General features: G+C 36.0%; 1 protein-coding gene across 1 annotated transcript in view; it reads left to right on the top strand.

Moving 5' to 3' along the window:
* ubtd2 (ubiquitin domain containing 2) overlaps positions 1–23573 on the top strand; it is a 39038-nt gene that overhangs the window by 4801 nt on the left and 10664 nt on the right. Inside the window, exon 2 of the mRNA XM_067376641.1 lies at positions 17971–18207. Coding sequence (XP_067232742.1) covers positions 17971–18207 — 237 coding nt within the window. The remainder of the gene's footprint in view (positions 1–17970; positions 18208–23573) is intronic.

Raw genomic sequence — 23573 nt, 5'->3', positions numbered from 1 at the left:
AACCACAGACATCACAGCAACTGGTTTATTAGGCTGCTGTCACTTTAAGACCTTCTGCTGCTGAACATGATGCAGATCTGACGCGCATCTTGTTTTCTCATAACTCTTTGTTTATTTAAGACATTAATTAACTCATTTAAGACTGCTGTTATAAGGATACTTGATAAAATGGGCATTTTGGCATAACTCTGAGTGTTTGTCAAGCGAGAAAGAGAACTCAATTGGTGCGCATGAGTCGTTTGTGTCACACAGACACGACATTCACAGACCGCTCGTTATCATTTGTCTTGTGGCGTTTGAATGGTTTTAAAGCATTTGTGTGAATAAGAGCGTGATCATATAATGTAACGCATGCCAAATCATGACAGGAAAAAACGAATGCTGCATTGAAAAAATTAACCGCATGCATCAACACGCTAATTATGACAGCACTAGTTGTTACTACTTGCATGTGTCAAATGATAAGCCATTTTTGAGGTTGATTGGATTTCCTGCCTATCATAATTAGCACAAAGCATCACTTTGCCACTTCCTGTGGAGTTTTTTTTTTTTTTTTTGTGACTAACCGACTAATACAATTTTGCTCTATTATTGGGCAGCCCTAGGTCTAATATAGTTTTATACCCCACTGACTTTCTAAATATAGAGATTCTGACAAAAACATTCTTCAAAATATCATCTTTTATGTTCCACATAAAAAAAGAAAGTCATACTGGTTTGGATTTATGACAACATGAATTTTTTATTTTTGTGTCATTTTTATTCTAGAGTGCTCTTGAGTGGCTACTTGATGGTTTCTTTCTAGCTTATGTCAAAAGAGTCCATCCCCAAGTTTCTGTGATAATCTGGTCCTCAGATATAGCTTGGTTCCTTCTTGAATGTTCGTTTATCTGTTTTATCATCCATCAGGTAAAATCATTACTTGTAATAGTAAATAGCATTCCTCTTCTCCGCAAACCGCACAATTTAAGGTATCGTTAAAGTGTGTTGCACAGTGTGGGCAAGTTAGACGCCAAAGTTTAAGGGTGTGTTCAAACTTGGCAGGTTTGGTTCAATTAAAATGAACTCTGGTGCAATTGTTCTGTTAGTGCGGTTCATTAGAATAAGTGTGAACGCTGCCATCCGAACCAAACCAGCGGACCGAGACCTAACTTTTCAGGGGGTCTCGGCCTAGTTCAGCTTCCAAGCGAACTCTGGTGTGGTTCGACTGAAATATGAATGTAATGTGTTACGAAAGACATCTAAAAAACTAAAAAAACAAAAAAAAAACAGGATATGATATAACAAGATGCGACCCTAAAAAGGACCCTCGTCATAGGAGCTATATTTCCCAGTACAGTTCAGTACAGTTTTCTTTTATATCTTTAGGTTTGGTGTTAAAAATGTAGAGTGAACGCTAAGCGTAATTTTCTTTTTTGGTCCGGATCAAAAGAACCTAGAGAACGAAACTACAAGTGTGAACACACCCTAATATTAAGGGTTAGAGGTTTGTTTCAAAACCAACTGTTTATTTTTTTTTAATCTTAATTCATTTAGCATTCATACATTACCACTCAGATATTTTTGTCATCTTAACACTGTGTCAGCACAGCAGTCTGTTCGCTGCTCAAGTCGGGTGTTTTCTGAGCTTTTTGTGAGGTGAAACTTGAGTGCCTTTTCTGTCTTGCATTATGCAGTGTTCGAGTTCTCCAAGCAGGCAGACGCAGCGGTCCTCATGCCAGGCCACGCTTCACCTGGATCATTGGGTCGTCATGGAGATGAATGTGGAACATGGAGTAGGCCTGACATCTTGGCCTGCTTCCTTTAATGATAATGTCTAGGTTTCTCCTTTTTTACCCTTAAAGGAAAATGTGTATATGGAGACGATGTAAGGATGAAAAACCGGCTTTCGCTGACATATACATTTTGCTGGCATAAATATGCCCCAGGCCTTTGTTTTTAATTAAAGTGAAATATGAATTCAGAAACTATAAAGCTACTGGCTTACAGATCAGTGAAGTGACCCATACCTGCCTATGTTAATAACCCAGACAGCGTGCCATTAATTTCCAAGAATTCCTTTCATCTTAGATGAAGTTTTATTGTTGGCCAGCTAACAGAGAATTCAAGACAGCTGGAAGTTATTGAGAGGCATTTGCAAGGGCATTTCAGGCAGCACAGAAAATGTGAATTCCATGGCAGAAGGTGTTGAAACATTGATGTTTTCCATAGTTAAAGGCATATTTCACACAGAAATTAAAATTCTGGAAATTTAGAAAGGATTAACTTTAAGTGAGCATTAGCAAAGATAGTCTAAATTAATAATTAGATGAAATTAGCATGTAGAATTTAAATATCAAATAGCAGCAGATACAATAAATCTCTATTATTGTCCAACAACTGTGTGTATATTTTATATATATATATATATATAATTATACACACAGTTGTATTATATTGTATAATATTATATGCATCTCAAAAATACCACAAAATAAGTATTTTTTAATTTGAATTCTATGTAATGCTAAGCCCTGATTCCAATTTAAAAGGAAAATAATGGACAGTTATGATTTTTGTATTAATCGTGCCCTATTTTAATTGTAGAAATACACTAGAGCTGCATGATTAGGCCTAATCGTTAAAAGATCGCGATCACGATTCAAACAGTCGCACGATGTCCTTCCTAAATGCGTCTAAAATCTTTGACAAAATCACACTGGAATGATCAGATTTGCGTTTGTGCTGCCGCTGATCCAGAGAGAGCAGTTATTGTGTGTAGGTATAAAACCGTTTCACAGTCTTTTCAAGCACACAGTATCGTTATTTCTGTTACAAATATTCATATTATCGCAGAAGTACTGGGATAAATGTTTATAGTTCAGATAAAAACACTGATGTCTACGTTAGCGATCAAAATAGAGCAAATCCCCCTTTGAAAGTTTGGTACTTCAAATAACGATTATAGCGATTACATCTTTATGCCACCAGGTGGTTACACTGACTTTTTAAAAAAAATGTATGTCATTGAATCATTCATTCAAGAGATTCATTCAAAAACACCTATTAATCAAGTAATGAAACGACTATTTATGAGCAGTGTTGGGGTAATGCATTACAAGTAACTTGAGTTACATAATCAGATTACTTTTTTCAAGTAACTAGTAAAGTAACAAATTACTTTTTTTTTTCAATTTACAACAAAAACAAAGTTATTTTTTCAAATAATTAATGCAAGTTACTTTTTCACTTTTATTTACTGACAGCTCTCCTGTCTCCATGTTGAGAGAAATAAAGTGCAGAGGTGTTGTGTGGGCTGTGTGAACATGATGGTTATTGTAGTTCTAGACTAAATATAAACATGCTCATTTACTCATCTCACTTGCACAAACATTCAGTTTTCCTCAAAATGAATAAAAACAGTGAAATGCAATCTCAGAATATTATGCAAACCTATAATTAACTATATTAAATTAAGCAAATAAACTTTGTATTCAATATCACTTTATTAAAGGATTAGTTCACTTTCAAATAAAATTTTCCTGATAATTTACTCACCCCCATGTTATCCAAGATGTCCATGTCCTTCTTTCTTTAGTCGAAAAGAAATTAAGGTTTTTGATGAAAACATTCCAGAATTATTCTCCTTATGGCGGACTTCAATGGACTCCACTGTTGAAGGTCAAAATTACAGTTTCATTGCAGCTTCAAAGGGCTTTAAACGATACCAGACGAGGAATAAGGGTCTTATCTAGCGAAACTGTCATTTTCAAAAAAAAATGTAAATGCATATGCTTTATATAAACAAATGATCGCCTTCCAAGTGCTTCCGCCAAAACCACACTTTCATATTCTTCAAAAAGCTTACGCTGTATGTCCTATGCCTTCCCTATTCTACTTACGGAACAAACGCAGCGCCATTTTTCCCATAGGTTGAATAGGGAAGGTGTAGGGCATACAGCGTAAGCTTTTTGAAGAATACAAAAGTGCTGTTTTGGCGGAACCACTTGGAAGGTGATCATTTGTTTATATAAAGCATATACATTTACATTTTTTTTCCAAAATGACCAATCGTTTCACTAAATAAGACCCTTATTCCTCGTCTGGTATCGTTTAAAGCCCTTTGAAGCTGCACTGAAACTGTAATTTTGACCTTCAACAGTGGAGTCCATTGAAGTCTACTAAAAGGAGAATAATCCTGGAATGTTTTCATCAAAAACCTTAATTTCTTTTCGACTGAAGAAAGAAGGACATGGACATCTTGGATGACATGGGGGTGAGTAAATTATCAGAAATTTTATTTGAAAGTGAACTAATCCTTTAACCAACGTCTTTGCTTCTGACCTTCAATGATTCAATTCAGCCATACTAATAAGCAAAAATTACTTTAGATTTGATTCAGAAAGAAGTATCCTATTCTTCTTTAATCCAGAAATGGCAGCACAGCTGAAAGGTTTGTTTGAGCTGCGCCATCTACTGTAAAGGCGTAAATATGCATTTCCTTCGAGAAGGTGCTTACTGCAGAGCAAATGGTTGGAGCTTACGTTAGCTCCCCCTCGCTAGACGTCCAGCGAGGAAAAGCGAATGTACAACCACTCACCTATTTATTTATTTGTTATGCAGATTAAACATTTTAAAGGTGCCTTTTTTTACAAGATGTAATACAAGGTGTCCCCTGAATGTGTATGTGAAGTTTCAGCTCAAATACCCCATAGATTTAAAAAAAAAAAAAAAAAAAAAATTAACTGCCTATTTTGAGGCATAATTAGAAATGCGCCGATTCATGCTGTGGCCCCTTTAAATAGCACGCTCTCTGTCCCCTCCCGAGCTCTCGACTCTATCACTGCATAAACAAAGTTCACACAGCTAATATAACCCTCAAAATGGATCTTTACAAAGTGTTCATCATGTAGCATGTCTAATCGCGCAAGTATGGTATTTATTTGGATGTTTACATTTGATTCTGAGTTTGCTAGTTTGCTAGTGCTCCGTGGCTAATGGCTAATGCTACACTGTTGGAGAGATTTATAAAGAATGAAGTTGTGTTTATGCATTATACAGACTGCAAGTGTTTAAAATGAAAATAGCGACGGTTCTTGTCTCTGTGAATACAGTAAGAAATGATGGTAATTTTAACCACATTTAACAGTATATTAGCAACATACTAACGAAACATTTAGAAAGACAATTTACAAATATCACTAAAAATATCATGTTATCATGGATCATGTCAGTTATTATCGCTCCATCCTCCATTTTTCGCTATTGTTCTTGCTTGCTTACCTAGTCTGATGATTCAGCTGTGCACATCCAGACGTTAATACTGGCTGCCCTTGTGTAATGCCTCAATCGTGGGCTGGCATATGCAAATATTGGGGGCGTACACCCCGACTGTTAAGTAACAGTCGGTGTTATGTTGCGATTCGCCTGTTCTTCGGAGGTCTTTTAAACAAATGAGATTTACATAAGAAGGAGGCAACAATGGACTTAGAGACTCACTGTATGTCATTTCTATGTACTGAGCTCTTGTTATTCAACTATGCCGAGGTAAATTCAATTTTCAATTCGATGGCAACTTTAAATAGACTGCACCAATTAACATTTTGTCAGAACCTCCAGTAAATTACATTACTTATGTTATAGTTGTTTGTTTAGAATCATGGGAGAATTTCTGTTTGAAACAAAAAATTGTGATTCTCAATTTATCCAGAATCGTGTAGCATGGCTGTATGGTTAAGAATCAAATGAGGAAATAAAGTTTCTCCTTGAATTTGCCCTTAAGAGGACAGTTCTCTCATTCTGAGAAGAGGTGGAACCCGAGATGAAGATGGGTATATTTGTCTCCAGAGACTCGCAGAGATGCGAGACGCCTCTGCCAGACTGACCAGAGGTTGTGCGATTCGACCCGTATGTCATGTGATCCTGACATATGTAGGCTACCTGAGCATGGCCTTTGAAAGGAGAACCATTCTTCCACTGCTTTCTTTCCACTGCCATCATTTTATCTTCCGCCGTACATGGCGGATCTTGAGAGAAGCCAAATGATAGATGATTTTCTCTACGAGACACAAAGCTTCTGCCAGTCGCTATTGAATTATTGACACCCTGTATGAAGTCTTGCCTGAGTCTCGACAGGCTGATCTCTTCGGTCAATGTTGTAGACTTAATTGCGTTGGGATTTTCTTTTGTCTGGCCCTTTCCCCCCTCGTTCCCCCTCTCTCTTTCTCTCTCTCTCTCTCTCTCTGCACGATTGTGTATCAGCGGCTCTCACTCCCTCCCATGTGGAGGCCTGGCAGTACCGATAGTTCCCAGATGTCAGCACGCCCTCACACAAATGCTTCTCAGAGAGTCCTGTGGCCGACCGGCCTGATGGGAAATACATAGAGTATTAAATACCTTACGGATGAAGTCGGTTTCTCTGTGTTTTTATGGGGGGTGTGGTGGCTACGGTTTCTTTTAATGGGCTTTTGATGCTGACATCAACGAAGGAAAGGATAAAAAAGAAGAATGAGGATGAAATGAAAGAATTCAGGCAGTCGAATCAGGGAAAATCATGTTGTGCTTGCACCCAAGGAAGCTTTTTACACACACACACACACACACATGCCATCACGAAATGTTCTGCTTTTGGAGCTTAATCCAGATGGTCCTCGTTTGGGATTCTTGTGAAAATGAAATTCACAATCCTGCAGAAAAACTAGGTTGAATCTGTGGTCTCCAGCGTTTTGCTGTGCTTTTAGTTTCCACTCTATAAAAACCATAAGGATTTGTTTGTGTTTAGGTGAAACAGGCCTGTTCAGGTGTTTTAACTCTTGTAAATGAGTCTTGTTAGGTTTTGTTATGGCTGTTTTCTTCACTGTATTTTAAGTGAGACCGCTATGGACTACATCAGGTGACCACATGCAGTCTTATTGCAGTTCTCCACAAGTTTACTTTTCTTGTAAGGGAATTATAGGGTAATAATTTAAAAGCCATTCATGAGCTGCAGCCTGTTTGACCTACTTATACTTTGCAGTATGCACTTAGGGTTTGTACTGTATTATTAGTGTACACTTGTACTGATACGTTCTACCAACACCAGTGTTATAAAACTGCGTCCTGATTCCACAGACCCCTTTTTCGCACACAGCGTGTATAAATGTTTGCATCACTTTATTTCTGTTATGTTTAGTTTCTAGTCATAGTTTGCTTTGTACCTGTTTTGCCTGTGTTCAAGTTTAGTTGTCATGGTTTCAGATTAGTTCACCTTGTCCGTTAAAGGGTTAGTTCACCCAAAAATGAAATTTCTGTCATTAATTACTCACCCTCATGTCGTTTCAAACCCGTAATGGGGTGTTCGCACCAGACACGACTTGTGCGAATAAATCGCGCTATTCGCACGTAGTTGGACGCTTGAATATTTTACTCGCGTCATTCGCGCGTGAAATTCACTTCACAAAAGACGTGAATTCACGTCATATGAGGGGCTCTCCCTCTCTTTGAAATATGTGTCCCTCAGACTCTTCCACTTCTTTCTGCACACTTCCTCTGAATAAACGCATCAACTCGTCAGCGGGAAAGTAGTTGTAAAATACGTCAAATAAGCTCAATTTGCTGGCTTTAGCTAGCTTGTAGTCTCAATATGTATATAGCTCAATTTGAGTAAAGAGCATTGTTTTTTTTTTTTGTTTTTTTACAACTTACCAGATTCTCCGACCTCCTCACTCACTTTCTTCCAAGCAAGATCCTTTTTATTCCTGTTTCTATAAAAGTACGAAGATGTATCGTACAGCTCCGGGTATCCACATACAGCGACGTTGATTTTGTCCTCCATTGTTGTTTCGGATTTCTGCCTCCGCTATGTCGTAATCACATCACTACTAGAGCAAGCTCCTAATTGGTTCCGCATCAAACATCCAAAATGCTCAATTCACGCCGCAGGATGTCTGTCGCGTCCAGAATGAAAATTCTGTCATTAATTACTCGTCCTCATGTCGTTTCAAACCTGTAAGACTTTTGTTCATCTTCGAAATACAAAAGATCTTTTTGATGAAATCTGAGAGCTTTCTGTCCCTCCATTGACAACTGACACTGACACTTCAAAAAGTTCATAAAGAGATTGTAACACTAATCCATATGAATTAAGTGGTTTAGTCCAACTTTTTTGAAGAGACAGATTGAATTTTGGCTTTTATTCACATATAAACATTCATCAGCTCGCACATCAGCTGTGGTAAACAGAAGCTCAAGCATGTTTGCTTGACATGCGAGAACCAATGAAGTTCATTTTCATGTGTTACGCAGCATGTTTGAGCTTCCACAAGAACCAATGAGGTTAATTCTCGTGTGTTACACAGCATGTTTCATTGATTTCAGCCCTCAAAAACTATTTTGGCCAAAACTGAAATTCATTTTTTTGTTTTGCCTGAACCTTTTCGGTTGCTTTATTTGAACAAAACAAGAAAATCTGTCATAGGCTCCTTTTTTAGTGGTTTTTTGGCAATATTACTCTAAAGTAAACATGAGCCAGTCTTTGACATTATTTACTAAGTACTATGATTTGGGACGCATATTTTAATCACCCAGAATATTTATTTGATCTCATTTGCAGGAATGTATTGTTGATGAATGGGATGGATTACTAACTTGCAGGGCTGCGTTTTCCCAAAGCATCGTAAGCCTAAGTAGATCGTAGAACCATTGGCACCAATTTTGAGAAAAGCAGCCCATGTCAGTAAAGAGAGTCCTGTTGATTCAGTAACTAAATATATATATATATATATATTTCCTAAATATCAGCTTGTTTATATTTCAACAATGAATTAGAGTAGAAAACATATCTTTAAAAAGTTGATAGAACAAGTGCCTTATGTGCAGTTTAAATATGTATATAGAACTCATTTTTTATTGGAGTGTTATTAAATACATTTGATTGATTTAATTAATTATTAAATAAACTTTATTTTCAGTATCACTTATAATACCCACACTACACATTTTTTTTACTACTCATACTACACATTTTGTCAAGAGTACAGTACTGTGTACTGTAGAAATATTAAGGGAAGATATTCCAAACATAGCCATGGGCTTTTGCCACCTCGTCCAACCCACTTCTTCTAAATACCCAATCAGCGACAGCGTTCACTGTGAAGGTGTCAATCAAGCTTAAGCTCTTTGACTTCTCATACAAGAAGCTAATAGAGAATAGTAGATTGATTGATTTGGAATCTCACAAAGGTTCAACATCCACAGCTTAAAGCCGCGTTCGTGCCATAGTAAGATGAGCAGCCGCTCTCCTGGGGCAGACTAACAGCATCATTTTAAATTCCTCTGTGCCTTTCTAATGAATTAGATTAATGTGGTCACCCGTCCATTTTACTCTGCCGCCGCTAGTGCATCATTTACTAAACAGGAAATAGAACTGTGATGTTAATCAGGCTATAGATTTTCTGTCTGCAGCATGGATATATGTGCACCCTGAGGGAAGTCCACACGCTTCACAGCCTTCCGAGAGACAATGACAGTTTTTTTGTTTTTTTTTTAGGAATAGAGGCTCATTGTTGCAGCTCTTAGCATATTTACTCTGCTATTTGTTTGTATTAAGTCAAAGTGTATTTCTGGTGGAGTCATTGTGCTGGATGAAAGCTTGATCTTGGAGAGCGTCTGTAACAATCGTGCTTTTGTGGTCTCATTTGCTGTCACAACTCTCTGAATACTTGCATGGTGATCAACTCCCTCAAAGTAGCAAAATGTCACAGATAATTCCTGTTTTTTTTTTTTTTATGGAATATTGCACATGATTCCACGTGACAACTGCTGAATCACAAAAAAGAAATGGCATCTCTTTTGTTGATTTTAATCCACTCAATCTTAATTTTTAAATTTCCTTCACTTATTTATGTATGTATCAATTCATTCACTTATTTTTTTCATTTATGTATATATTCATTTTTTACTTTAATTTTTTACAGCATTCATTCATTCATTTGTTTAATTTATTAATTCATTCACTTTTATTTGTTCATTCATTCTTTCATTGACTATTCATTAGGGATGCACAATATATTGGCCAACATATCGGTATCGGCCGATATATGTTCCTTTTTATTGTATAAAAATATAGAGAATTTGGCCGATATATTAAAGATGATAAATAATGGATTATTTCCATCAGCTGACATTTCAGATGTGCACTGTCTGGCATGATGGTTTTGATTTGCTCGATATACAATTGAAATCATTTCATGAAGGAAAATACAGTTAAGTGCAACATGTGCAGCGCAAATCTGTCATGTAGGCTACATAATATAATGAGAACATTATAATTGTGTGCTTGGGACATGGCTTTTAATGGTGAGTCTTTTGTTTCTGTAATCAAGCTCTCAAAAAATTATAAAAATTGATTTAGATTTATCGACCAATACATTGGTTATCCGCTTTCAAATATAAAGAGTTAATGGTATCAACCTAAATTTTCATATCGTTGCATCCCTACTATTCTTTCATTCTTTCACTTTATTCGTTCTTTTCATTCATTCATTCATTCATTCATTCATTCATTCATTCATTCATTACATTTATTCATTCAAAGTAGTAATCACTCATTTCTTTTATTTATTTAGCTATTTATTCTTTTAATTTCTTCTTTATTTGAACAAGATCCATACTATTTTTTCCCCCCACAAGGACTCCCTATCTTAGTTTCAATACTAGCTAACTGCCTGCCTAGACAGTATTTTAAGGCATCATGGCTGCACTCCTGACAAAAACACTGTTCTAGACACACAATGTTGTGCTGTCTTTGTTTTGACCAGATTGCAGGACAGTCTCCTTCATAGACAAGTGAATCCCACAATGCATTGCATGTACTTGTTTTTTCATTCAGTACTAACCGTATCAGTAAAAACTATTTTTGCATTGATGCTTTTGTAATGGCCTTTAGAGTGTCTCATTGTTAGCATGCGGCTAAGCTAACATCAAACTCTACTGAATAGTGCTGTTCTCCTGTCTAGACATGTTTCCTATGTAGAGCGTTTGAAATCAGTCACTTGCGGCAGATTTAAGATGCCTTGTCAGAAAGTTGCCTATGCAGTCCATACACAGGAAGGCAGGTCACATGTTATGACCAGAACTACCGCACCATCTTTTTATGTAAATGGATTCTCCTGTACTCCTTTTTTTTTATCCATTCTTTACAGCTGTCATTAAGGAATTGTGGAAGCCCACGATTTTTCTTAAAGTGCTCCTGTTATGCTTATTTGTATATTACCTTTCATGTAGTGTGTAATATGGCTGTTTGTATATAAAAAGCCTGCAAAGATCAAAGTGCACGATAAATGTTAATGTCTCCCAAAAGAAAGAACCTATTCTGAAACAAGTCATCAGTAATTCCAGTCATACGGACTTCATTGGCTGGCCGTGAACAATATCTGCTTTGACCCACCCTCAAACATTGCAGTTGTAGGCTACATCCTGCAAAAGCTCACTTGTTGCCTCGCTGCCTTACCAGGCAGTAACTTTGTAAGGCAGCATTTGCGCATGAAGGTAACTCACGAAACTGATTTCGGACAGACTTCTAAGGCAGCGTAAAGATTTAATGATCTATAACAAAATAGAGCGAGCTTTGATGAGAACTAAGCAAATATTTAACCCTTTAACCCTGAAGGCATTTTTAGAGTTGTGTTTTTCTCAATGACATTCACAAAAGTAAAGACTCATAACTCCAAAACTATAGCAAGGACAGTCAAAAGGTAGATATCATTTGATAGAAAACTTATATTTTTTCCCTAAAAAAAAAAAAAAAATACATTTGGACATTCTCATGCTGAGAAACCGCTGATTAAAAAATAATAATAATAATTATAATTTTACATATCTATCTTATTTGACATGCAATAACTCAGGAAGGAAATAAGGTAGGAGGACATTTCTTTTTTGGTGAAGTTCCCCTACATGCGGGCTGCGTCTGGATCAAATTTTGTGCTGAAATAATTAGAAAGTTTAAAGTAATTTACTGCATTTGTAACCAACGTAGTCTTTTTTTTTAGTCATTGACACCACCCTAATTATCATTTTTAAAATCGTTCCTCCACGATGAATATCTCATGATCAACTAAATGGATTATATTGATTTTGGACTCGTTTCAGTCGGAAGCATCCACTTTAAGTCTACGACCTAAGCATGTTTCATGAAGTTACGAGCGAAAACGTAACAAATACTGCATTCGTATATAATTGTGGGTCTTGCAGGGCTTCACTTACAAAAACTCGCTCAAGTTTAGTCAAAGCGCAAAACTATTATGCTTTTTGTACTCCATGAGACCTTTCAAATGACATATGACACATGACTATCTGAGCTGTATGATGTTTTTGACATTGCAGAACATAATACAAAGAAAAATTCATAAGTTATGAAAACTTTTTTTTTTTTTTATCAGCAAATAACTCAGCACTACTTAGGAATTAATTAATTTGGCTACATTCATTGTAAAGTTCAAACTCTAAGCTTTCAAATGACATCTTGTGTTAGGCAGTAGTTTTGAAAAATATAATTTTTTCGCAGCTAGGTGGCGCCCCCGGGTGGTATGATTAGAGGAACTACTCAGCACTCGTTAAGAGTTTATCAAAAAGCTGAGTTTATATTTTGTGTTATTCCTGTCAGTGGTTGCTTAGTAATTTGATTGAATTTTTTTTTGCAGGCGTTGGTGTACACTTTGAGTTTAAAGGGTTAATTACTACAATAGTAATTTCTTGATAGAAGTGACATCAGAAGTAGAAAACATTAGTCAAAAACTTTTACACACAAACTGACCACCAATCGCAACTTTCAGATGCCATCTTTTAATTTTTTAGCTAAACTGTCACGGAATGGAAAGCACAGGATATCAAAGATAGCAAAGTATCTCAGGAGACAGGAAGTGAAGGATTCGGACATGCCTTGATGCCTTTCTACCTTGGAATGTGTCCTCCGAAGGCAGCATTTTTAAGCTTTCTGAGGCAGCTGAGGCCTGGAAGAGTTTGGTCCGTGCTGTCAACATTTCCAAAAGATGCTTAAGTGCTGAGGAAGCCTCCGCTGCTGAAATTTAGATATGGTAATAGCCGTTTAGTTTCCGACATGCGCAGTAAGCAGTACTCCAATTTCAACAGACTGGGCCGTCTGACCAATCAGAGCAGAGTATTCTCATGGAAAGGAGGGTGAAGGGGTGGATTCTGACATAATGTATATCTTTTAAGTGACTTATAATCAAGTTATTAATCAATATTTATCCTTCTAAATATTAAATGATTTGAATGACTTCTTCAAGCAAATGCTAAAGCATTTATTTTACTTTTTATCTCCAAACACTAGAGAATAAGGATGAATATTGTCTGAACCTCTCACTGAGAGAAAAGTACAACTTATCTGTATGTTTTGGGAAGAGCAAGAGCTTGGCCAACTTCAACCTTGAAGAAGCTATGCATCTGTGTATGTGTGCTGGTATTCTTGTTGCAGATCAGTATTGGTGAAAGATGAACAGCTGGCACCCTGGATGATGAAATTACTTGTTTTTCTCAACAAACTGGCACCCAGAAATGCATATCTGTGACCTAGTGACCTAAAACCAGTGTCCTGGTGTCATCTGGATAACATTAGTCAATGTGTGGACATCAAGTTTATGTATTTCTTAGCCAATCAGAATCATTTAACCTGAAGTAATGACGTAGTTTGATGACTTGTTTAAGGAATAATTGCTGCGGAAATGTGAATACAATTACAAACTCCTTGTAATTGTTGAAGCGGACTTCTGCTGATGAAACTGCATACTGTTCTTCAGTAAAATTTTCTTCATTTTCTTTAACTCTGACTCCTGGTCTTCATTTATCATATCTGGTCTTTGGTTCTTAAAGGATTAGTCCACTTTTAAATAAAAATGTCCTGATAATTTACTCACCCCCATGTCAGATGTTCATGTCTCTCTTTCTTCAGTTGAAAAGAAATTAAGGTTCTTGATGAAAACATTCCAGGATTATTCTCCTTATAGTGGACTTCAGTGGCCTCCAGATGGTTGAAGGTCAAAATTACAGTTTCAGTGCCGCTTTCAGTGCCGTAAGTTGAATAGGGAAGGGGTAGGACATACAGTGTAAACGTTGTGAAGAATACGGAAAGCGGAAGCTCATGAATGGCTATAATGTGTGTTTATAAAGCATATACAGTTGTATTTATTTTATTTTTTTTAAATGACTGATCGTTTTGCTAGATAAGACCCTTATTCCTCGTCTGGTATTGTTTAAAGCTCTTTGAAACTGCACTGAAACTGGCCTCCAAATGGTTGAAGGTCAGAATTACATTGAAGTCCACTATAAGGAGAATAATCCTGGAATGTTTTCATCAAAAACCTTAATTTCTTTTCGACTGACGAAAGAAATACATGAACATCTTGGATGACATGGGGGTGCGTAAATTATCAGGAAAATTTTATTTGAAAGTGGACTAATCCTTTAACTCTGAATTGCCCTACAAGGGGTTTAGAATCCTTTATCGAGCTGTTTCAGTTGTTTTTTTTTTGGACCTTAGATGCATGTAAACCTATTGTAGGAGACCTCCTAAAACAAAAGTAGGAACCTTTAAGGGTTAGTTCACCCAGAAATTAAAATTCTGTCAATAATTACTCACCCTCATGTCGTTCGACACCCATAAGACCTTCTTTCGTCTTCAGAACACAAATTAAGATATTTTTGAAGAGTCATTAAAACGGTCGACATGACTGCAGTGGTTCAATCTTATTGTTATGAAGCGACGAGTAGTCATGTCAACTGTTTTAACAATGTACCTTTCTGGCCCTTGAAAGTGTCGGTTAAATTGCTGTCTATGGACGAGTCATATACCTCTTGGATTTCATCAAAATATCTTAATTTGTGTTCTGAAGATGAAATGAAGGTCTTACAGGTGTGGAACGACATGAGAGTGAGTAAGTAATGACAGAATTTTCATTTTTGTGTGAACTAGCACTTTAAAACACTTTAAATTAGTCACAGTCTCCTATTCGCAACGGAGAGGAAATTGCCTATAATTGGAACATGGTCTGTAAACTAACTAATATATTCTTTGTTTTCCCTTCACAAATATTTTTATTATGATTTAAATGACAAAACAATACATTATACACTGTGGAGCCAGGGGAACGACAACAAAAATACAATCACAAAGAAATAAGACCTTTTGTATCATTCAAAGATTTTGAAGACAGTACACAATTGAACAGTTTTAAATGCTTTTCTATTAGTGCTATATTGAATAGTACAAAAATTCTTTTAGGAACAAAGTAGTATTTGTTGCTTGCTCTTTGACAACAGGAAGAGGTCATCAGCGACCAAGGAATAGCCTTGCTTCACAATGCAGACAAACAGGAAGTGGACACACATAAATCAATCTTTCGCCCTCTTGCGTTAGTAAGGTGCTGTATCGGACGACATGGATTGATTCTGGGTCATAAAAAGTGCTATACTGATTCATTGGCTGTGCCTGAATTATTAACGGCCAATGGCTGCAGGTTTATTCTTTGTCGGTAGTTTTATGCTTGTTGAATGGCTTGTTTTTGTGTCTCTTGACTGAACACCTCAGTGCTGGGTAGTATTATCACAGGCTTTGGTTGTTCTGCAACCTGCGTTCCAGACTGAAAGGTTGTATATAATAGCAGCCAGATGTTTTGCCCTATAAATCTCTTTTTCTCAAAGATGTCTCAGGCGCTCTGATGTAACTGCTTGGATTTCAGACCTTGGTAATTCTGCCAGTGCTATTGACTGGGAGTCTGTGTGACTGTAGTCTCTGTGCAGGTTTATTGAGAGTTCAATACATTTCAGGGTTTTGCTTACAACAAATGCCATTACTGTGGTATATCTATTCTCAAAGGAACAGACAGGATGGTACAACATGTGCCACAAACATCCACTTCCTTTTCAGAGGGGGTATTTGTTGCCCTCCTTTTTTGGGGGGTTTATCAATAAGGATGGACTGGAGCCTCAGTTTTAGGCTTTGTAAACTCAAACATTTAGGATTCTGTGAGGTTTTGAACATTGTAAATATGTCAGAAAGGTAACAGAGGAACTTTCAAATGCAAAAATAGCAATCTAGGAAACTTTAATGGGTTGACAATGATGGAAGAAGTCCACATTGCATAATTTTCCAATAAAATTGTATTTTATCTGGACATTTATTATTTAAGCCATTTATTATAAAAGCATTTAATTTAGTATTATTATATGCAAATTATAAATATAGAATTGGCTTATTTAAAAATGTTGCTATAAATGCATATTTTTTTTTGCATAAAAATCCTAATTACTGGCCCGAAATTTTTGTTTATCAGACTCTTATTTTTGACTGAACTCTCTTATGACACCTATTGGCCTGAAGTATTGAAGTATTGTTTACCAACTTCTTTCATATCACATCGAAGTTGTTTTTTTGTTGTTGTTTTTTTTCTTTTCATCCATGTTATTCTCGGTCATGCTTCATATTCATACATTATTGGATTCAATCTCAACAGCTTTTCATGCATTGTTGGTGGTTTGTAATGACAGTTCAAATTCTCTTTTTGCATTTTGCAGTTCTCTCTTGGCTGCAGTGCAGCGGCTGTGACCGTCATGTGTTTGAGTTTGGCATTTGATGTTGTGCCTCTAGCAGGGATTCCTGAGTTTGGACATTTTTATTTGTCCAGTTGTATTTATTCTCTTGGACTGGTATATCAGAATGTGTGTGCGATCCATCTCACTGGACTGTGTTATTGATTCAGGCTCCGCTGTGTCTGTGACGGTATCAAATTTTCATGTTGCGATTAATTGATGAAGCTTTTATCACGGAATACGGTATTATCATGATATTAAAATAAGTTGCAAAACCATTTTTGTCAGTTTAACAGGTTTAAGAACTCTTTTTGTAATAAAACAAAACAACTCTGACTGAAATTTTCAAACAGATTAAAATGCAAAAGAATGAGGCTATAAAGAACAACAGATAACACTTTACTCTATTTAATGCATTAACTAAGATTGAGCAATAGCTACATTTGTTACAGAAAGTGTTATTTTTTGTTAATGTTAGTTTAGAAACACAACTGATCATTGTTAGTTTTATCTCAGGTCCATTAAATAAGTTATTTTGATTTTAGTAATGTTATTAAACAGTAACTAAGAAATTAACATTAATTAATAATAATTAATACTTTATAAGTTTTTTTTTATTGTCAGTTTAGTGATAATGAATTAACATGTTAACTAATGAAGCTGTATGTTTTCAAAGTTTTACTGAACAATAACAAGATTTGAAAGTAAATATCCTTTTTAGTCTTTTTTAAGTATTATATTATATTATATTAATTACATTATGTACATCACTTTAATCGAATTTCTAAAAAAGTGCCATTTTGTCCTTTTTTATGTAAAATTTTACAAATTACACCTGCACCTTCATGTGTTATTAACCATTTGTTATTAATATAGTCCAAAATGATATGCAGTGCTAGTGTATTTTTGCTGTTAATATGTTACATTGATCAAGACCCATATTTAGCCTAATCCACCATTCAAGGGTCCAATCTGGTGTAAAGCTGATGTTACTGGCAGGCTTCTCCCCAAACTGTTAACCCTCCTTCTGTTTTCACCCCATGTTGATTTTGCGAGCATAAACATTGAGATCAAGTCATGCTGTTTCAGTAAACACATTCGGTTTCTGCCATATGCTATCAGCTCATCAAGGATAAATATATATTAAGCCATCAACAAAGTTGTTGTCATTTGATAGCCGTAATAAATGTATTTATTCAACATGTCTTGTTATAGAATAATGCTATTGTAGCGTTTTATAAAAGCAATAAAGCACTGGGACCCCTTCATTACAGTGCATTAACCACAGCTAAGAGCGTTTTAGGCATTCAAATGTACATAATTAGATTTATTACATTAATGCTTAGAGCGATGGCACAGATCTTGAATATCTTATTGTATTTTGACGTCTTTGTCTCTGTTTTGCAGTTGCACTGGGGCGAAACCAGCCCCTGAAGAGAGAGAAGCCCAAATGGAAGAGCGACTACCCAATGACCGATGGCCAGCTGCGCAGCAAGCGTGATGAATTCTGGGATACGGCACCGGCTTTTGAAGGCCGCAAGGAAATCTGGGATGCACTTAAGGCGGCTGCCCAGGCCTTTGAGAGCAATGACCACGAACTTGCTCAAGCCATCATTGATGGCGCCAGCATAACGTTACCACACGGTAAGAGTCACACGTCACAGACCAGCGTGCTTTAATTCAAACCAGACACTCATGTTGACAAAAAATATTCTTTTCTCTTTGTATTCTTCATCTGCACTTGTGGTCGTCATTTTTTTGTTTTAAAGGAATCGTTCACCCAAAAATGAATCTTTTTGTAATAATTTATTATTAACCCGTTTATAATTAAAAAAAATCTTTTCCAAGCTTTATAATTGGAGTGAATAGTAACTGATATTTTGAAGCCCAAAAAAGCACATCCATCCATCATAAAAGTAATCCATACGGCTCTAGCTTGTTAATAAAGGTCTTCTGAAGTGAAGCGATGCATTTTTGTAAGAAAAATATCCATATTTAGAACTTTATAGACTATCATCACTGGCTTCCGTACACGAGTCAATTACAGTGGATTGGTGAACTTTGACCTGCCGCATGACATATTGACGAATGCGGAAGTGCAGAGGATTCTACAAAACAAAACACGAATTAGAAGTCTAAAACAAGAATTTTTAAGGGGGACACTACAGGCAAAAACACTGTTTTTTTTTTTTTTTTTTTCAGGCACCTGTCAATTTTGAGATTTTGCATTTTTTGGCTTTTCATAAAGTGCTTTTTCAGACTGGTGAAAAAAAAAATATCCAAAATACATTTTTAAGTGTGTTTTATAGCACTTTATCTATTTGCATCTATTCATCCAATATTCAGATTTTTGTTCTAGAAGTTTATGCAAATTAGCGCATATTTATTTAGATAACACCTCATTTGCATATTTAAACAGAACATTTTAGAAAACCTGTAATACAAAAAATGTTTGCAATTTTTAATGTAATCACCCAGCTGGGGAAGTATGGTGATATCTATTAGTTATTTTTTTTTACCCTATTCACCTGGGGTGTCTCGCCTTGTAATTATAAGGTTCTATCTGACATTTTTGTCAAAGTTGAGTTATTCATATATTTATATTCTGTGACAACTTATTTACATAATGTGATGTTTCTTTTTTTAAGTTGTGTACATTTTGGTACTTTTTTTTTTTTTTGAAAACAAATAGGTTCTATCTACAAAGTCACACTCACTTGGTTTTATAAGGTTCTATCTGCGTGAGCCAATCAGCACTTCGAATGCACACATGAGGACAAATCAGGATCAGCGTTCTTTGTCATGTCGCTGCGATAGTGGAAGAGAGTGCATGAAAACGCTAAATCGTTGGAGAGAAGACTAAATAATTTCACACAACAAGATCCATCCTGTTTACTTGCATTGAGCTGTATAGCTATAAAGCTCTACGCTATGGCATACTGGAAGTGTATATTAGATTAAGTGAGATGAAATGTTAAATTTTACATTGTTGGTAAAAAATTAGTTATTGCATAGTTTAAGTAAATTAAATATTTTAAATGTGAAATATTATTTATTATATATAGTCCGTGAAACATTTATTAAACATTTTTAAACACTTTTGCTGAGGCATTGTCTGTTTTCTTGAAGTTTTTTAGTCTTAAAATGTCTTAAATTTAAAAAAAAAAAAAAAGTATTCATTTAAAATATGAAATGAATGTCATAAAAACCATTAAATTTAACTTTCTCATGCATGTCAACACATTGTTACAACACTAATTTTATGTCTTAAAAAAATTATTAGCAAACTGTTTGTGTTTCTTGAAAATTATTGCTTCAATTAATTTTTTGGCAGATAGAACCTTATAATTCCAAGCGAAAAGCGATTTTTTTTTATATATAATATAATATATATATATATATATATATATATATATATATATATATATATATATATATATATATATATATATATATATATATATATATATATATATATATATAAAAAATATAATTTTTTTTTTTCTATCTGCTATTTGACCCGTTCCAAAAATCCCTGTCATTTTCATGTTTGAAATAAACTTGTTCCCCATATAGTTTTTGCTATATGGAATGCAAAAAATTTGAAGCTCAATATCTCAAAACTGCTCAGAATGCTGATAGAACCTTATAATTCCAAGGGGATGAAATGTCGGAGGAGTTTGAGTTTTTTACCCAGCCCTGTTTGTTTGAACCGTGAGAGTCGTCTACTCTCACCTGAGCTTACACTACTCCTCCTACCTTCGTCATACACCAGAACTAGACTCTCTGGAGATTGAGTGAAATGTGGAAAATTAAATATAATGGGACCTTTACAGAGGATTTCTCAGTTTTAAAATCATGAGTGTTTTAATTATTGGCTGGTCAGATTCTGCAGCGCTAGTTGGTCATCTTTTTGGCGCATTAATGAATCTGTGATTACATTGTTTCAATGAGTTGTATTCTTCAGAGTATTATATCTGCTCAGAGGACCAGCACATTTCAGCGCCAATCTATGAATCTTCTTATTTGGTAATCGGATCCTACAGACCAGTTTTGATTCAGACCAAGAAATATATCAAACATATAGGTCAGTTGTTTCTTTCTGATATCAGTGTCAGATTTATGACAGATTTGGGGGCCGTTTACACGACACCATTTTCAACCAAAAACTGAAATCTTTTTCTGCGTTTTGGCCATTAATTTACACGACAGCGGCATTCTGGGGGCCTGAATATGCAAACTTTTGAAAACAGGTTTCAAAGTGCACATTTTTGAAAACTACTGTTCTGACAGTACTGAAAAGTACTGTTATTGCCTCCATGTAAAGTACAAAATGTGAATTTGTGAAAATGGTCAAGTTATGTGCATGCATATTGTGTGTTCAGTCTATAGGCTCGTAGTGTTTCTTTTTTTATTTATTATACATAAATGTTTTCGATTCAGCCATTTCCTTTCTTCACCTAATTCTCTGCTCAAGGTCCATTTTTCACTAATTGCATAATCTCAGGAGCCGGCATATTACGCTTATTAGCCTATTGGCCACCATTCAGACGTGAAACTGTCATCATTTAAATGCATGTGAACTTCCCTGTGTCCCTCACTGTGGTTTTCATTGTCTGTGTCTACATCTGCCTGGGTGCAGCTGGAGATTCTTGCAGGCAGTTGTCAGCGTCTCTTGAGAGCAGGGCTGCCTGGTGACGGCGTGGAAAAAAAACTACCGCTGTTACTAGGCTGCGGTTGAGCTCTCCAACAGGACACATGCAGATCGAATCATCCCCTTCCTGTGAATCAAAACATACTTTTCCCCCTAGTGATTCCCATTTTTATTTTCCACCTAAGAATTCATATTAGTTGAGCAATAGGTGTTGAAGCCAGAATGAACTGGAGTTTGAATGGCTGCTATGATCAGGTGGAGCAGCATTTCTAAATGCATACATTTACATTTATTAATTTAACAGATGGCTTTGTTACACAGTTCATTCACCCATGACCTTGGTGTTGCTAGCACCATGCTTGTGTTTTTCTGGATTTCACAGTAAGATATAATGGATGTTTTTTGGCCAGTGACATTACATTATTGATTTCTGGATTTGTTGAAATAGTAATAATAGATTTCATAATAGTAATAATAATAATGAATTTTAATTTTTTTTTTTTTTTAACTTTTTTAAAAAAGATTGTAAGATTGTAAGGTAAGATTGATACACTCAAATGTATTCAAGACATCATGAAAATGTCAAGTTGTGAATGTAAAGTTTTACTTTACATTGAATTAGAACATTTTTTTTAAAAAGTTGTAAAACCATATGCAACCCACATGAATACAGAGTACATTTTTAGATAGTTGCCATGTTTTCTTCTACGAGTCTCAATGATATTAGTCATTGACTCATTATCAATACTGTAAATGGGTGTGAAGTTGAATCAACTCATAAGAGCCATTCATTTGGGAATCTACCTATATCAATTTTCAATTGTACAGTCAAAAGCAGACAGTGTTGCCTTGCCTTGATACACCTATTATCATAGTTACATTTTGAGTCATTAAATTGAAACTTTTCTTAAAAATGGTATAAAAGTTGTACATTTGTATGATTTTGGCTCATATACCACCATAGATATCGAGGGGAACAACCCCCCCACCACTCTGTTTGTTTTTATGATGACAAAAAGTTAAATTTTTTAGGATGGTCTGCCTCAGCGATCTAAAGCCCAGAACACACCAAGCCGACAGTTTTTGTTCGTCGGACGACTAAATTCTCTAAGTGTGTTCCGCACTGTCGGCTGAAGTTGGTCCTCGTTGGCTTTTTTCGGCTGATTCGACATGTGAATCAGCGTCGGAGCTCGTCAGTCAGCCGGGCCATCTGATCATTCTGATTGGCTGTTCAGCTACTGCCACCTGCTGGTATGGAAAGGCATTTCATCTTACGCAGGCACAGAACTGACATGCTACTTGGCCGTCGGGTGTCGAGCATCGGTTTGGTGTGTCAGGGCAACTTTGGACCCAGACGCTGCCGATGTGAGCCAACCCTGCAGTCTGCTTTCACCACCACTTGTACGTTGGCGTCAGCTTGGTGTGTTCCAGGCTTAACAGCACATCACTGCCAGAATGAGTGAGCTGGCCAATCAGATCAAAGAAGGCGGGGCTTACTGTTCACAGAAGACGAGTGCGAATCAATGCGACACTTTTGTTTTAAGAGTTTGTGACGAGTACATAGCTAAACATTTAATATTTGACGATTGTTTTATGATTAAAATATTCAGCGACTGACAGTAATATCCAGTAATGCAAACTACTCAACATTTTTATGAAATTTTGCCGTTTTGAATGGAAAAAAATGCTATTATTTGATTAATATGATATGATTAATGTAATTCATAACTGAATGTGATGAGACAAGAAACATTTTGCGTTTTTGACATATTAGGCATACAAATAAGAGTCAAATATTTTTTTTTAAATATTATTTGCAAATAGTTTCAATTGATTACTTAATAGACCTGGGACTTTTACCGTGCTTCTTTTTCATTATTCACTTAAATTCCTTTCAATAAAAGAATTACCCAATAACACCCCCGCCCCTAGGGAAAAAAAAATCATGGTTACGGCATTGACTCATAATCATTAACACAAATGGGTGCAAAGTTAATTTATTGTAAACCGCAATGTACAATGTACATTTCCAGGTATGTATTTTTCATAAAACCACCGCTTCCAGAAATGTTCACCCCATAGTGTCCTTTTCAAAATCATAATCCCCTCCAACACCGAATGACCAGGTGATGTCAAACAGTAAAGCGTCCAGATACAGATAGCGTTGTCATAGTGCGTCAGCAGCGGGAGAAATTCAATCCACAGAGGTGTTCGGGGGGATCTAGAGCCGCTCTGCTTGTCATGCATATGGCCTGTGGTTGTTTGACATGCACTCAGGAAAGCAGTATAGGTGTATTTATAGCTGAGATTCACCCAGTGAAAAGGTCACTGATCGTAACCATTCTCCACTTTCTCT

The sequence above is a fragment of the Chanodichthys erythropterus genome, chromosome 22 (assembly GCF_024489055.1).
Source record: "Chanodichthys erythropterus isolate Z2021 chromosome 22, ASM2448905v1, whole genome shotgun sequence".
In the NCBI taxonomy this organism is placed as follows: Eukaryota; Metazoa; Chordata; class Actinopteri; order Cypriniformes; family Xenocyprididae; genus Chanodichthys; species Chanodichthys erythropterus.
The sequence above is the reverse complement of the archived record's forward strand: the minus strand, read 5'-3'. Positions and strand labels throughout refer to the sequence as shown.